The sequence below is a fragment of the Dipodomys spectabilis genome, unplaced genomic scaffold (assembly GCF_019054845.1).
Source record: "Dipodomys spectabilis isolate Male_0828 unplaced genomic scaffold, ASM1905484v1 ptg000125l, whole genome shotgun sequence".
Taxonomy (NCBI): Eukaryota; Metazoa; Chordata; class Mammalia; order Rodentia; family Heteromyidae; genus Dipodomys; species Dipodomys spectabilis.
This window is the reverse complement of record NW_024870802.1, coordinates 4,998,048-5,015,398: the sequence shown is the minus strand read 5'-3', so window position 1 is coordinate 5,015,398 and position 17,351 is coordinate 4,998,048. Positions and strand designations below refer to the sequence as shown.

At 39.6% G+C, this 17,351-nt stretch overlaps 2 protein-coding genes across 4 annotated transcripts in view; one reads left to right on the top strand and one right to left on the bottom strand.

Annotated features, from left to right (window-relative positions):
• Nucleotides 1-814: 814 nt before the first annotated feature.
• Nucleotides 815-17,249, bottom strand: Bbip1 (BBSome interacting protein 1). 3 transcript variants are annotated; one of them, XM_042689687.1, is made up of 4 exons: nucleotides 17,084-17,249; nucleotides 16,108-16,198; nucleotides 2,189-2,264; nucleotides 815-1,122 (listed from the first exon to the last, which is right to left on the bottom strand). In XM_042689687.1, the coding sequence occupies exons 3-4, from the start codon at nucleotides 2,232-2,234 to the stop codon at nucleotides 956-958; spliced, it is 213 nt and encodes a 70-aa protein (XP_042545621.1). In that variant the 5' UTR covers nucleotides 2,235-2,264; nucleotides 16,108-16,198; nucleotides 17,084-17,249; the 3' UTR covers nucleotides 815-955. The 3 variants fall into 3 exon arrangements, with proteins under 3 accessions (XP_042545621.1, XP_042545622.1, XP_042545624.1); XM_042689688.1 differs by having other exon boundaries at nucleotides 16,108-16,186; XM_042689690.1 differs by lacking the exon at nucleotides 17,084-17,249 and adding an exon at nucleotides 16,342-16,430.
• The window catches only part of Shoc2 (SHOC2 leucine rich repeat scaffold protein), a 68,622-nt gene continuing 67,927 nt past the window's right edge, over nucleotides 16,657-17,351 (top strand). The window contains exon 1 of the mRNA XM_042689685.1: nucleotides 16,657-16,957. The gene's annotated coding sequence lies outside the window, so the exon portion shown is untranslated. The remainder of the gene's footprint in view (nucleotides 16,958-17,351) is intronic.

The window sequence follows — 17,351 nt, the reverse complement described above, 5'->3', positions numbered from 1 at the left end:
CAGGTCTGTGGTTATTTAAACTGCTTATTGATTGCTACAAGAATTACATCCAGTTTATAAAGGTCAATCTTAGGAATGTACCTATTACAGATTTAGGTACTGTCTTACAGACTTGCAGAATTAAAAGTTAAATTTGCCTCATGAGCTCTTTTCAAGTCTGTATTACTGCAGCTTACTGAAGATAATTATAATAAACATTTTCAGGTTATTAAGTTGTGTTTGGTACCTAGATGATAATGATGTAATTCTTTAGTCTTAAAATTAATATACTTGAAAGCTTAGTTCAAGCTAGGTGCTAGTGGCTTATACTTGGAAACCCAGCTACTCAGGATGCTAATATATGAGGGTCTGGGTTCAAAACTAGCCCAGGCAGATAAATCCAACAGATATTTACCTCTAACCAGCAAAAAACTGGACATGTGGCTCAATGGTAGAGTACTAACCTTGAGTGGAAAAAGCTAAGCCAGAGTACAAGGCTCTGACAAGTCCCAGTATTAGTGCACAAACATGCAAAACCTTAGGTGAGTGTAGAATAGGTGAAGATTTCTTAAAAATACCATTTAAGAAGCCAGTTTTGTCATTACTGATAGGATCATTACTGGCCAGGCTATATAGCATGAAACATGACATGGAACACAAAAATGATTAAAAATGATTTTGATTTTTATTAGGTAATTTGAAAGCCACTTAGTCACTTACTATGCAAAATTGATAGGAATGGTGAATAGTAATTTAAAATATAAAAACTTGGCTGGAGTAAAAGAGAAATCTCATGAAATGTCCCAAGTTTGTATTTACTACATACTAGTGTTTAACAAGTGTCTCCAATCTTTATTTTTACTTAAAGGAATATTCAATTTATTAGCAAATACTATTTTCAGCATAGAGATGTAGAATATTTTTGTTATTAAGTAATTTGAAAAGGAGTATCTTCTCTAGAGTGCTAGGTTATTGGTCAGTGGGTTATTTGCCGTTGTTCCTTTTCTGCCATTTCTTGTTTGCGAATTGTATCTTGTGCTGCTTGCTGCATTTTCTCCAGTTTTTCCAGAGTCAGAGATTTCAAGGGTAAAATCCTGGGTTTACACAGCACCATTGTGGTTACATCTTCCACAGACAACTGCCCTATGTTAAATAAGAAATAATAATTAGAGGAAAATAGCCCAGTTGTTTGGGCTAACAGCTACAATACAGGTCTAAATAGTTAAGTTATTGTAAATGAAAAATTCTTTTTTTAGACTGTGTTTTGCTTTGAACCAGCAAAAGAAGGTACTTATTTCATCTTAAGAAAATAAGGTTTTAACTGGGTACTGGTAGCTACTCAGGAGGCTAAGATCTGAGGATTATGGTTTGAAGCCAGTCTGAGCTAGAAAGTCCACAAGATGCTCAGTTAACCAACAAAAAGCTGGAAGTAGAGCTGTGACTCAAGTGATGAGTGCTAGCCTTGAACATACAAGCTCAGGGATAGTACTCAGGTCCTGAGCAAGGCCCCAGAACCTATACACAAAGAAAAAAATTGAGGTTTTAAGGAAGATAAATTTTTGAATTGTGCAAGACTCAAAGTAATTATAAATAAGATTTTATCAAACATTCTAAAATGTTATATGTGAGTTTACATATGAGTATCTAAATTACTGAAGATTTACTTAGTTTTTCTTAACTTTTGAGTTAGGTCATTTTTCCCTCACCATCAGACATTACTGTGAATATTTCATTAAAAAATCCATATCATAATCTGCAATATAACAGTTATAACAGTTATTAGGCAATAATGCTTCATTTGTTCTACTGGAAAAAGGAGGCCCCTTTTACAGTCTACATGTGAAAAGAATATATAGGCTGGGTGCTGGTGGCTCATGACTGTAATCCTAGGTACTCAGGAGGCTGAGATTTGAGGATTGTGGTTCAAACCAACCCGGGCAGGAGAAGTCCATGAGACTCTTTATCTCCAATTAACCACCAGAAAACTGGAAATAGTGCCGTGGTTCAAGTGGTAGAGTGCTAACCTTGAGCTGAAGAATACTGGTACAGCACCCAAATCCAGAGTTCAGGTCCCACAACTGACAAAAGTATATAGTAAAGGTAGACAGTGAACGAGATGAGAAATACATGACACAATACCAGTCAATGGTTAGTTACTGATGCTGCCTAGCACTCTGTGGGTCTCTATAAGTATTGGTAATGTACATACCTTGTTTTGGAAGAACTTCTCGGAACATTGACTTCACTTCTGCCATATCTGGACTGTTGGATACAGTAACTCTTTCCTTCAATGATAAATTATTTATTAATACTATTAAAAAATTCCAAAAGCATGTTAACAGACACTTTCATTGTGGTTTAAGTAAAATCACAATTCCTATAGAAAGTATACTACCTTGTCTGCATAATTTTCCCATTAGTTTCCTATATATTTTTTTAAATGAAAACAAGACTGACAGTTCATATAAGCATATAGAGCTTACCGGATTTTCTTAAAACAGTTTTTATTAACTGGTGATGGTATTAATTGGAAGACAGTATTCAAAATTATTTCCCTTGCATGAAAAAAACTAGTAGACCTTGAGATTTTTAGGGACATAGTCACTGATAACATCTCCCCTGAAAGGTACCATAATAAATGAACAGCAGTTGAAAAGTGAAGTGAGGTTGGTATCTAGAAGGAAGAGATAGTAAGCAAGTATCTAACATTTCTACTTTCTTAGTAACTTCCTACTTTTGATACTATTGCTATAATAAAATTTGTCCTAAGGATCACACTGCTACAATCTGAGGAACCTGATACAAAAAGACAGATTGACATTTGAAAAAAAATTCGTATTTTCCCTTTAATAAGAGAGATACACAGTGTACACTTTTGTCTTAGTATCTTTATTTGGTCTTGGGGCTTGCACTCAGTCCCTGAACTCTTATGCTCAATACTAATGGCGCTACCACTTTGACCCACAAGGCCACTTCCAGTTTTCTGGTGGTTATTTGAAGAAGAGTCTCAGTGGACTTTCTTGTCCAGGCTGGCTTTGAACCTTAATCCTCAGATCTCACCCTCCTGAGCAGCTAGGATTACAGGAATGAGCCATCAGTGCCTGGCTGTCACTAGTATCCAAGCATACATGCGATCTTTGGCTTAGTGACATTTGCGCTAAGTGTTACATCCCAGGTTATTGCTGTATGTTTGAGGTGCATCTGGTCCAGGTTGTAGAATGATTGAGCCCTTTCTAAACACATGCTTTTCCAGGCATCCCACCCATTTAGTGATGTTTCAGCACCCTGATGCAACTTCACGCTGTCTTTCACAACATCACCATCATAAAAGATTTATTATTTATAAAATGGTGGTGCTGGCTTGGTGCCTGCCTTTTCCACCCACAGAAAGTTAATTATAATCAAGTGAAGCAGCTTCCGGTCTTTGTCATTCTTGTTCCACTACTTTGACATTCCTAATAAAAGCTTCCTACTCTCCAAGCTTTTTCCTTTTCTGGAATGTCCAAGCTCCTGAGGAACCTCTATCTGCTTTCCAGAGCTCCTGTCATCCAATACACAGTACCTGTGTACTGCTATCAGGGAGAGAAGATGAAGTAGTAGGGTATGAACCAAGAATAAAGCAACTTACCACTGCGTGGAACGTAAGGTAAATGCTTTCTGTAATTTCTTTAAATTTGCATAGTAGCTTCAATCCTTGTTTTTGGGGGGGGGAGGTAATAATGAGGATTGAACTCAGAGCTTTGTGTGTACTAGGCAGGTGCTCTACCACTTGAGGCACATGTTAAACACTCTTTCCTTTGGTTATTTATGTTCAGCAGGCCTGTGTCTCCACAGGTTGCTGGGTGCACAGGTGCACATCACTGCACCTAGCCACTGTGCCTCCCTGCAGCTGGAATAACAGGCATGAATCACCATATCCACCCACTGGTTGAAGAGTGCTGTGAAGTTTCATGCGCAAGCTGGCCTTAAATCACAATTCCCCATCTCTACTTCTCAAGTGGCTAGGATTACTGGCACACATGATTAATTTTTTTCTTGCTACTTGGATTTGGTGGTGATACCTCATGATCAAGAACATTTTTTTTTTCCAGGTTAGGTTAAATGCTTTAACATTGCAGATTCCTAATTCTGGATGTAACTATCAAAAAACATCACCTAATCATCCATTAATAACATCAAAATAACATAAGGCCTGTGTTTGGTACATATTTGACATGCCACTAAAAAGGAGGATGATACTACAGGTGTTGATAAAGATGAAGCATTAAATGTATGACCAAAATGCTAAAATGGTGGGCAAACAAATACATACTAGCTGTAATTCTAGCTACTAATGATTAAATCACTATCCTTTAGTTTTGCTTAGTCTATAGCTCTTTCACATCTAAAACTGGCCTGGGGAAAACGATGAAACTTGGTGCTCTACCAAACCTCAGTTCTCTGACTAAGCTGCCATTGTTAGTGGAAAGGGTGTGGGGCCAAAGAACTGGTGGTAAGGAGTGGGTTGGACTTGGTGTGGATAATATTCAGTGCTCTTACTTACTTAGGTGGTTTCTGCTTTACTAGAGATGACTCTTGTTTCTAGGCTCCCTTAGGCACTGGCAGGAGAGAAACAGGAAGGGCAGGGCTAAAATAAGCAAGGTAGTGGTTGGATGACAAGCTCTGGCTGGGCTACACTGTCCTGATAATTAACTGCTCTCATAGTCCAGAGTAGGAAGCATTTTTTTCTTTCATGGGTGTTTTGTATGGTGTATCTAATAAGTTGTGGTTGCTCCTGAGACTACTTAATGCTCAGGTGCGACACATACAGACTAGCATATTTACACACACACACACACACACACACACACACACACACACACACACACACACACACACACACACACACACACACACACACACACACACACACACACACACACACACACAGCAACACACCAGGGAGAGAATGGGTTAAAGGAAAACATAACTGGCCATTGCTGAAATTCGTATGTATCATACTTTTGGGCATTCGCTAAATAAATTAGTGCTTATGTACCAGACACTGTTCATCAGTGAACAACATATACAACAAAATTTTTGCCTGTTAGTGCTTACAGCCTGAGAGCAAAGGGAGAGAAACAACAGAATACTAACAGGTAGGTGCTATAGAAGAATAGAGTAGTTTAAGGACATTGAGGAAAACTAGGGGGGAGTAATTCAATTTTAATAGAAAAACTATGATGATAACAGACTGCTGTTGTGTTTGTGAATGCAAAAAAACATTACAAAAAAGTCAAAGGCCCTATAGCATACACAGTGAAGCTAGAGGGAAATGGCACTGTTAGTTCCGCTTTTTCTTTTACGTTTTGAACTCCTGGTCTTTAGCATGTTAAGGAGGCACTTTACTACCTGAGCCATGCTCCCAGCATTTTTCCTCTGGTTATCTTTGAGATAAGATCTCAAGTTTATGCTCCGGATAGCCTGGACTATTTATGCTTCCCATAGCTAGAATGACATGTGCACTGCCACATTTATTAGTGGACCAATAAAAATCTCAAGAGGGAGGTCTCCAACACTTTTTTCCCAGGCTGACCTCAAAACTTGATTTCCTGATTTCTAGCTCTTGAGTAGTTAAGATTACAGGTGTGAGCCACCCTACTTTTTTAGAGGGACACACACACACACACACACACACACACACACACGTTTACAAAAGGGCATATATACAAAAGTTATATGTGTAAGTTTTCTTTGACACAAGTATTCCAATAATGAGCCTTCAAACAGAGGCACTAGTGTATAAAGAAAGTATGAAAGAATTACACTGAATAGCAAAGTGTTTAGCAATAAATAGGCATACCACATGCTCACTAACAGGTCAAAATAAATACGGAACATCCAAAGACTGGAATACTCTGCCAGGGTAAAAATTATGCAGACTGTCAAGGTATACTTTAAGAAAAAACATACCAACTTGAAGAAATGATTATTTTTATATTAATGAAACCCAAACTTTTAATGTTCAAAAAATACAACATCAGTTGTATTTAAACTCAGGGCCTGGGTGCTGTCTCTGGGCCTCTTTGTGCTGAAGGCTAGTGCTCTACCACTTTAGCCACAGCACCACTTGTGGCTGTTTTTAGTTTACTGGAGATAACAGTCTCATGGGTACTTTTCTGCCAGGGCTGGCTTTGAATGCTGATTCAGATCTCAGTCTCCTGAGTAGCTAGGATTACAAGTGTAAGCCACCAGCACCCAGCTCAGCTCATGTTTTTAAAACCTTGGTCTGGGTAAACAGAAAATAATCTGATGCTTCCTTTTCTTCCATACTTTCTTTGAAATATCTCCTGTGAGAACCTATACAAACCTATTGCAGGTATTCAAAGTGAATGTCTAAAATTAGTGTAAACTTGAAATCAAATCCTTGTCATGAAGTATTTTACTACTAGAGTGAGAGATGAAAGATGTGTCTATATATAATTAGTATTTTAAAAGTCAATCATATATATTTGGAGAGTTAAAAGTCTCTGGGATGATTTAATACATTAATTTCAAGTATAGGGCCAGGCTATATCATTAAAAGTGTCTTTCTGACTTTGAAAATATACACTAGTGCTAACCAACTTTTCTACCTGCAGACTCCTATAGACATTTTGAAAAAAAAACTAGACAGCACTTTATACATTTCTGTTTACATATAATTTTTCAATTAAGATAGTTATAAAGAATATTCCCAGCACATTTAAAAATAACATATCAATCTTTAAAAATAAACCAATTTAAATATGACGCCTGGCTCATGTCTGTAACCCTAGCTCAGGAGACTGAGATTTGGAGTATCAGAGTTTGAGGCCAGCTTGGACAGAAAAGTTTGCTAGTCTCCATCAGGCCAGGGAAAAAAGTAGAGAGACTGAATATCAACAAAAAGGATGGGTGTGGTGGTGTATGCCTTTCATCAGTCACATGGGGGTTATAAGTAGAAGGATAGGGTCAAAGCAAGCAAGGAAGCAAAAAACAAAAACCCCAGAGAGATTCATGAGCCTAAGAAGTTGAGATTCAAAACCATACTGGGTGATAAAGAAATGGTCAAGGATGACTGAGATGTGCTAACATTGAGTTGATGTTATTAATAACATTGAGTTATTAACTCAAGTTGGGAACTCAGGCCAGGAAAAAGGAAGGAAGGATAAAGACCATGAGTTTGATTTAGGCTTACTGAATGTCTTATTAAGGCTTATTAGGCTTATTAAGTCCAATTGGAAGGAAAAAAGGTTTGAGGTCCAGAAAAATTATAGAGGTAGATTTAATCATCCAAGGTATGAAAAAAAATGTGACTTTTAACCACTGCAAGTAGTGGTTAAAAGAGACAATAGTATATAGTGCGGCAGTTGAGAAAAGCAACTGAAGTCAGACTGGTCACTATATGGATTAATTTTATAAGCCTTGGTTTTATTTGAAAAACAAAAGCTTATAATGGGGGTTGGGAAGGTGGCTCAGTGGTAGACTGCTTGCCTTGCATGCATGAGGGCCTGGGTTCAATCCCTCAGCACCACCTAAGCAGAGCTAACACTCACATATAGCTGACCTCACATATAGCATAATGACTTTATTAATACATATCTTTAATCATCTTTTTAAGTTGATATCATTATAAGTTTTTAATTTTTATTTTTTTGGCTGGTCAGTGAGTGTTAGCAATTCTTACTGTGCTATGATGTCATAAAATTTAGTTCTCAAAAAAATAAGACTAATACACATTAGTTATGGAACCATCCTAAGACTTAATGAAGAAAAGCCTATAGGCAAGCAGGAACATTTTAGTATTCTCCACTTATTCTATCTATAGCATATCCAGCATATTCTCTCTCCCCTCCTCTTTTTATTAGCATCCATTAATTATTTAAGGGGGATGAGGTTTCTACTGTAACATTTCCACAGTCTAGCCGTATACAAGTTACCTTAAACATATAATGAATGTTCAGACATCTATCTAATCTTAGCAAAGTCATGTTTTAACAGATTTTTCTATATTATTTATACGTATCTTTTATTACTCCAAAATGTGATTTTAGAATTGAAATCCATCGGGCCAGTCAGAGCTAGAGATGTGGCTTAGTGGTAAAGCATCTGCCTATTATGTTCAAGGATCTGGATTTAATCCCTATTACTGCCCCTCATCCCCCCAAATTGAATTACACATGTACCTGCTTACCCTCACTTCATCCCTCAATACATATACACATATACTACAACATTTAACAAATTAAAATGAGGTCTAGGAAAGTTATCTTGTCCAACTTGGTAAGTGAATAAACAGTATTTGAATTCACATCTCACACTTGAAAGCCTGGTCTATTTTAAGTTTTCACTATACTGCATCTGGAAGAATGGCCTGGAGACCTCAAGGAGATTTAGTGTGGATACAAACCTTTAAGATGTTAGAAGGGTAAGAGAGAAGACTGCCATGAACAGAAATCAGTGAGGATTAGAATAACTATTTGTTACTCTAACACTTTTCAGTATCTACTGGAATGGGCGATTTTGAAGCCAGTAATGATCTTTACAATGGAGGATGACGTAAAATGAGTCCGTTAGCAGTAATTCTCAGGAATGAGATATAGCATACTACTATTTTTTTTACACAGTTTGGAAACTGTGTAACCATGTATGGGTTTAACTGGCAATGTGAGTTATTTTTCTCTTAAATTGTTGAGGCACTCTGCAAACAACTCTTAGGAAAAGAAACTGTTTTTTGACTATGGATTATTATTACTTTTATATATAGCATTAAGATTTTTTCCCCTTTCTTTTGAGGGGGCAAGTGCAGTTCTGAGGATCAAACCCCTTAGCTTTTCATATGCTAGGCATGTGTTCTACCACTGAGCCCCAACCCTGTATAATTAATTTTTTTTGGCCAGTTCTATGGCTTGAACTCAGGGCCTGGGCATTATCCCTGAGCTTCTTTTGCTTAAGGCTAGCACTCTACCACTTGAGCCAAAGTGCCACTTCTAGCCTTTTTTGTTTATGTGGTACTGAGGAATGGAACCCAGGGCTTCATGCATGCTAGGCAAGCACTCTACCACTAAGCCACCTTCCCAGCCCCGTGTGTAGTTTTTAAAAGAATAAAATGCCATCAGAATTTTTATATTTAAAGTTTGCTTATTAGAAATATACAATACAGGGGCTGGGAAGGTGGCTCAGTGGTAGAGTTCTTGCCTTGCATGCATGAGGCCCTGGGTTCGATTCCTCGGCATCACATACACAAAAAAGCTGGAAGTGGGTGCAATGGCTCAAGTGGTAGAGCGCTAGCCTTGAGCTGAAGAGCTCAGAACAGTGCCCAGGCCCAGAGTTCAAGCTCCACGACCAGAAAAAAAAAGAAAAAAGAAATATACAATACATTAAAAGCTTGTTTTTGTATTCTGTTCATCATGTTATACCATAGATTAGATGATCATTCTCATTTCACAGCTCAGCTGAGAAAGTCCTGATTAGACCAGGACCACCAGGTAAATAGCTAAAGAGGACTATTAGCTTTAGATGCACCCTTTAGATGCATCCATAGGGGTCACACAGGGGCAGATAGAAAAGGGGATTAAAATATAGACTACATACATGCCTGGCCACTCCAAACATATGCATATGCCTCAGACACATCAGAATGAAAAAATTGTAGATGGCTAAAGTTGTCTTGGTTTCTTAAGGGCAGGATTTTGATGTTTTAAAAAGCTCTTCTCTTAGGTCACTAAATCTCCTAGACCAACTAGAAGCACCCCAGAGTCCCTTCATTGGTAAATGAGATTGTCTTTCTTAAAATGTGTCTATCATTCCTAACCTATGATACAGTCTTCATTGTTTTCCCCATCCATTAATTACCTAAACTCACCAATTTATCCTATTTGTATAAATCCCATTTCTAACATCTGAAATGGAATGCTGCTTTAGCATATTCTAGAGATCCAAATGTTTTAAACAAGCCATGACAGTAAAACCCAATTTATAATTTAAATAAACAGTGGCTTGTACTACGGAGTTTATTTTTCCTTCTGGTCAGTATATATTTTAAGTAGGGCAGAGGGTTGTGTTGCGGTCATACTGATAACCAACTTTGTGACCTTGAGTATACTTTTTAGACCATTAGAAGCCTGGCTTCTTCATAAAAATGTTTCAGTATCTGTTTTAAGTTGCAAGGTTCAAGTGAAATGAATATAAAAGTGCCTAAAAATATAGTATGACATTTATTATTCCAGGTCTAATTTGATATTATAATAAAAGATTTGTTCTAGATCAACCGTACAGTACTTTGTTTCTACAAATCTTTGGATCTGTAAAGATTGATTTAAAGGGCGTTTTTCCTTAAAAATTTAAGTTTAATGAGCTGTTAAGTTGTGTCCTTAAATGCTTCTGCATGCATGACAAAGCAAACCTACTTTATAATATTATTCAAGGTTGAAAATATGTGGATGCTTTTAAGAGGGTGGAAACGAATAAAAATCTTTATAAAACTGCAGTTGAGGAACTTGTTTAGTATAGAGAAGTAACGGCATCTGAAACATGACAAAAAGAATTTTGAAGTATTTTAAGATTCTCAACAAAAGTGCCAATCATGATTTTTATGTAAGAAATACTGAGGTAAAAATAGCCAGGCATGGTGTCACATACCTGTAGTTCAGGTGCTTGGGAGGCAGAGAAAGGAGGATCACAGTTTGAAGCTGGCCTGAGCAAAAAAGTTAGTGAGGTAAGAATCTGATTCAAAAAACAAGCTGAACACTGGTGGCATAGTTTGTGGTTCTACCTATTCAGAAGGTAGAAGTAGAATTGTAGTCCAAGGCTGGCCTCAGACCAATGTGTAAGACCTTATCTGAAACAAACTAAAGCAAAAAAAAAAAAAAAAAAGCTGGAATGTGGCTCAAATAGTGAACATGTGCCTAGAGAGCTTGAGTTCCTAAGTTCAAACTCCAGTGTCGCAAAACAAACAACAGAGGTTGTAACTTGCCGGCCTGCAATCTCATCCAGTTACATTTGCTGCTGGTGTGCTAGATGTTTAAAAAGTATTTGAGCTGGGCACTGTTGCCTCACATCTGTAATCCCAGATACTCAGGATGCTAAAGTCTAGAGGACTGAAGTTTGAAGCCAGACAGAGCAGAAAAGTCTGGAAGATTCTCATCTCCAAAGTAACCAGCAAAAAGCAGGGCTGAGGTGTGGTTTAAGTGAACAAGCAGTTAGCATAGGCCCTGGGTTGCAGTCTTGACATTAGCAAAAAAAAAAAGTATTTGAACAAATGTTTGAAAATGTGGAAATTTATATAAAAACAAAAATTTAGCGTTACTTAAATATGGTGATACCAGGTTCACATTCTCATACATTAAAACTCAAATTTGGTTGGGCTAAGAAGGGGTGTCTAAGTTGGTTAAGCATGCACTTTCAACTTCCCTAGTACAAGCATGGTGCTGCTGGCTCACACCTGTGTCCTAGTTGTTACTTGAGAGGCTAATGACAGGAGGATGACAGTTTCAGGCCAGCCTGGGCAGAAAAGTTCATTAGTTTCCCTTCTCAACCCATAGCTGGGCATGGTGGCACATACCTATCCTAGTTTCATGGGAGGTTGCAGTCCAGAGGATCATGGTTCTGGTTCCAGATCAGTTCTGACTACTTGTATTGTTTCCCTTCCTTACATGTGCTGATGTTACAGGCACCTGACTTTGCAACTGCAGGCAGGAGACACTGGAATATATACATGCCAAATCACCTAGTTGTATCATGTGAGCCTTGACTAGCTTTTGCTGTGTTTGCTTTGGGACATAATCTGGTTACTGATGTCAGGTTAGTTTGAAATTCCTGGGCTCAAGAGATCCTTAGACCTCAGACTCTGGAACAGGTAGCGATGGCTGGCATGCACTGCCAGGCTGTGTGGCCACTCAGAAGTAATGCAATAGGAATGGAAGGAGGCACCGAGCAATTTTTATCTATATACAGAACAGTAAAGGATCTTTTTCTTTTGTGAATATTAAGCTCAGTCTGCCTAGTGAAAATGTGACTGGGAATGGAAGGAACAATAGCAATGATAACTACATCTACCCAAGAGGGCATCTGATAAATGGATTTTCAAAAGCACAGGACCTTACACATGCTCAGCAATTACTCTACCATTGAACTTTAACCTCAGCCCTACACAAATGTTTCCTGTAAGAAAAAGGTAAAAGGGAATGTTTTTCAGCAGATGAAGTAGTAATGCACTCATTCACTCCACTGCCCACATGCCAGCACAGTGTTTCATATGAACTGACAGTGTTCATATGGAGATGCCAAGAAACATCATGTGCTGTACTGTTGGAGATTATAGTAGATTCTATTATGCTTTGCTATCTGGCATTTGCTGGGGGAAAAATGTTGCAACATGCTCAGTTTGGGAAATTAGTTCAGACTCATGTACATAAAATGTACAGTGTCTAGTTTCTGAAAAATGCCTAAGTCTCAGAATAGGAACTGTTTTTCATTGTATTTCAGTGATACCACTGGCTCCGGATCATGGTCCGGGTGTCAGAAGTAACAAGTGCAGCCAGGTGCCAGTGGGACATGCCTGTAATCCTAGTTACACAGGAAGTTGAGATCTGGAGGATTGCAATTGGAAGCCAGACTGGGCAGTAAAGTCCATGAGACTCCATCTCAAAATGGTCAGCAAAAAGCAGGGCTGGAGGAGGTGTGGCTCAAGTGGTAGAACACCAGCTAAACAAGTTCTAGACCTTCATTTCAAATCCCAATACTGCCAAAAACCAAAACAGTACAAACAAACAAACAAACAAACAAAAACCAGTGTAGAAAGGTCTGAAGTATGGCTTGGCTTATGTGGTAGAGCACCTGCCTTGTAAGCACAAGGCCTTGAGTTTAATCTCTGGGCAGTACCAATAACAACAAAAAATACTCTTAACCTTTAGAAAAAGTATTTGCTCAGGACCTGAGCTAGTTATATTTAGTTGACTATTAAAGCAGTATATAAGGAGAAAGAATTGATATTTTATACATTGTTTCTCAAAGGCTAGTTCTCAGACCATATACATCAAATCACTTGTACTATCATTAGATATATACATTTTTTAAAGCTCTCTAGAAATCACAATCACTGAGTTTTCCAATTAAACTTAGAAGAGATCTGTTAGGTTCATTCATTCACTCACTAAATATTAATGCTTAATTATTCCCAAATTGGACTGTTTCAGAAGTTATCAGTACTAACTACCACACTCTACATTCCATGTAAAATAAGCCAGGATAAAACATTTTAAATATATTTGATTTTTTCAGTAAATTTACAAGATTTTAAGGTTTCATTCAACAGACAACAGAACAAGTAAGCTGTCCAAACTCATTTAGCTAGCAAATTGTCCTGCTCCTGAAACCCAGGTTTGACTGTAAAATCTATAGTCTTTTTATTTTGTTGTTGTTGGCTGTGGGGCTTGAACTCTGGGCCTGGGCGCTGTCCCTGAGCGCTTCAGTTCTGAAGCGCTCTACCACTTGAGCTACAACACCACTTTCGGTTTACTGATGGTTAATTCGAGATAAGAGTCTCAGGGACTTTCTTGCCCTGGCTGGCACTAAACCATGATCTTCAGATCTCAGCCTCCTGAGTAGCCAGGATTGCAGATGTGAGCCACCAGCGCCCAGCCTAAACCTAGTTTTAAGTGTATGATTTTCTTTCCTGAATCCAGTCAGCTTTAAAATTGTTTTACAGCATATGAGCATTTTCTTCTACCCACAGAAACCAAGTGATAAAGTATATTATTTAACTGTCAACGATAGCTAAAAACATTCTACAACCATCTAAGAGATTTTGCTCCCCTAAAACATTTTCTTTCTTTGGCTTATCTTTCAAAATGAAAAAGAAGTTCTGGGTGGGAGGAGTATAGAAGCTTGGTTGGCTTGGGAGTTTTCCTCTTGTGATTATGACGTAAATTCCACAAACACTTCTCTATCCATTGGGCAGAAAATGTTCCATGAACTGTTAAGTATAGTCTTGGTTTTGCAATTTTTAATAGACTCTGATTAATGCTACCAAAAAGTTATCACAAAAACACCAGGACCAACTAGAATTTGCAGGAGAATTTCAGCGAGAAAAATATTGCCTAAATTGGACTGTGGCCAGATGGACAACAGTTGCCTTGGTATCTGCTTTGATAACATCAAGATTCATCTATATTTGAATTGCAGAGCCCACACACACCTTTCAACAGTCTGTAGGGTGCCAGGAGTTGAAACTCTTGCAACTATGCTGACATCAGTAGACGTTGCCACAGATTACACTGCATCTGCTCCAAGTGTTGGCAAAATAGAAGCACTTTTTAAAGCTGGCATACTGTTTCTAGTTCAAGGCACTAAAATACATGCTATACACAAGGATGATTAAATTCCAAATTCTGTTTGTGCTAAGTGAGAGGTGTTTATCTAGCAGTTTAGGACAAGGACACATGTAATTGTATTTAAGAAGGTTTAATTGTGAATGATTAAAGTACTACTACTGTTTAGAATTACTGAAAAAAAAGAAACACCCTCTCCCCCTTTTTTTGGTTGGTTGTAGGGCCTGAACTCTGGGCTTCAGAGCTGTCCCTGTGCTCTTCAGCTCAAGGCTAGTGCTCTACCGCTTGAGCCACATTGCCCTTTTTGTTTTCTAGTGGTTTATTGGAGATAAGAGTCTCATGGACTTTCTTGCCCGGGCTGGCTTTGAACCGTGATCCTCAGATCTCAGCCTCCTGAGTAGTTAGATTACAGGCCTGAGCCACCTGCGCCTGGCTATAAAGATATTCTTGAGACAGGAAAATTTGCACATGGACTGAATTTCTTAGTTGTATTGATGAAATTGTGTTTTTCAGAAGAAATCAAATCCTTAAGGAATTCAAGCTGGGTATCTTAGGGGTTTGCATATAAAAATAGTGTTTGTCATCTATTCCCATATCACCCAGTGACAATAAAATAGTATTAGAGGTATGAAAAAAATACAGACCACAGTGTTTACAACTCTTGGGATATAGTTGAAGGGTACAGTAATGGTCATTACATGCTTTTTCTTTTTTCACTCCCTCCCTCCCTCCCTCCCTCCCTCCCTCCCTCCCTCCCTTTCTAACCTCCCTTCCTCCCTCCCTTCCTTCCTTTTCTTTTTTGGAGATAGGATCTTGCTGTGTAGCTTTGTTTGGCTTTGAGCTTACAACACTCCTGGCTTCAGCCTTCTGAGTACCTGCCATGACAGCAGACCCTTCTTTTAAACTCAGGCCTTTCTACTTGATAGGCAGGCACCCTACAAGATGCTCTGCTGCTTGGGCCACACCTCTAGCTGTTTTTGCATGGGTTATTTTTGATAGGGTCTCTATCTATTCAGTCCTGCCTGCAAATGTGATATTTTTATTTACATTTCCCAATGCAGCTGGCAAGACAGGTAGACACTAGGTTGCCCTGCCTCTTTTGTTGAGATAGGGGTTTAGGAACTAATTTTTGACTGGGCTAGCCTGGAACCTAGATCCTCTCTCGCTCGCTCTCTGACTTCCTGAACTAGGACTACAGGCCCCGGCCAATGACTAGTCTCTTTTAGCTTTTAAATATTAAAACACTTTTATGATAAAACATTTTGAAGGGAAAATATACTGGGAGAGACTTCAGGGGGCAAAGGAAGTAGCAAAGACTTGAATAGCAGGGAAGATGTTGAATTTCTAGTAAACAGAAGATCTATAAAATTTAGCAGTAATGCTGTGGGCATACAGGAGATAATCATTATATTGATCTTTCTGTAAGTACCAAAGTAATGTTACATACCGAGTGAAATGATAGGTGAATCTAACACAAACCACTGTATTTAGATGTAATAAAGTAGTGAAACTAAAACCAGTTCATACATAATGTTTGCCATAAAAGAGGTAGAAGTCCTACATAAGCTCAGCAAAAATTACTTCCTGTTGGAGAGAATGCAGAAACACATCTCCAAGGCTAACAATAATATCATGGATATAAAGTCACAAAAAGGTTACTGCTACAACCATATAATTATCTGTAGAAGCAACAAGTAGTTAATTTTGGCTTCATCTCCACTAAAGATGTGGAAAGAAATTAGAGAAGATAGATTTGCATCGACATTATCTAGTGGCTAAGTATAAAATTTCAATTTACCTGAAAATTTTGGTCTTATTCTTGTAGCTTTAGGCGTCCAATCTGGAACGATCAAGATGATGGAGAGTTCGATTCGAGCCTATGCAAGGAACTATGTGAGAGATGACATCATGTTCTTTTAAAGAGCCATATATATATATATATATATATACATATATATATATATATTTGCGTATGTTCTTATCTATCAAGTTGTTTAATAAACTGTTGATATGCAAGATTAGGACAGTATACCCGAGAAAGGAGCGACAAGAGACAGGTAGAAAAAAATCCGCGGGTGAAGACAGGAGGCCGGGGAAGGAAATAAGACTTGGAGGCCTCGGCGTAGCGTGTAGTGGTGGAGAAAGGGTTTTTTCTTGGCTAGCTGTGGGCAGAAATGATTCCCTTCCCGAACTCCGCAATCTTCAAAAGTCAGGGAAACGGCAGGCGTGCTTGGGACCCGGGGGGCGTGGCCAGGTGCGCCATTGTGCAGGACTCCGCGGCTCCGCCCCGCCGCCCGGGCGCTCAGCGGCAGCGGGCCCTCCCGGCCCGCCGGCTCCAGTAGGACTAGGACGGCCAGTCGAGCGGCCTCGCCCCGCTGGGAGGCTCAGAGGGGCGGAGGGAGGGCGGGCCGCCGCCCGGGCAGCCGGAAAGAAAACGCTCTTCCAGCGGAAGTGGCCCTGAGCCCCACACGTCCTCGACGCGCCGCGTCCCCGGGGGCCGTCCAGCAGGGCCTGCCCCTCGGGTGGGGCCGGGGGCACACTCGCCGCTCCGCGCCGGGCGCGGGCTACCTCCTCTCCGCCCGCGTCCTACTCGGAAGTGCCAGATGCAACTTCCGCCAGGACAAGAGCTTTTTCTGGTGTCCACCCAGGTAAGTGACCAGACGTCTCAGCAAAATAGGGGCCTCCAGGAAGCCAAACCTGCGGCCCTGAGCGTGAACTATCTTTTCTAATATGGGCGGTCTGGTCACCTGTGGCCCTTCTTTGGGCCTACTTACGGGTGCATCCCTTCGCCGACGTCTCAGCTGTTGCCCCGGGTAACGGTGAGAGTGAGCGGAGGAAAAGTCTACGTCACACTGGAAACAGGAAGCTAGGAAATGCTCCTGCTGCCACCATCAATTATGGCTGCTCTAGCTTCAACAGTAACTTCCGATTGGGAGTTGTCTCTCTACCCTGCCGGAGGCTTACTCTGTGGTCCCGCTAGCCAGCGGCGTCCAGTGGGCGGGAGGCGGCTTAGAGCAGCCCTGGCAAGGAAAAAGGCGGAGA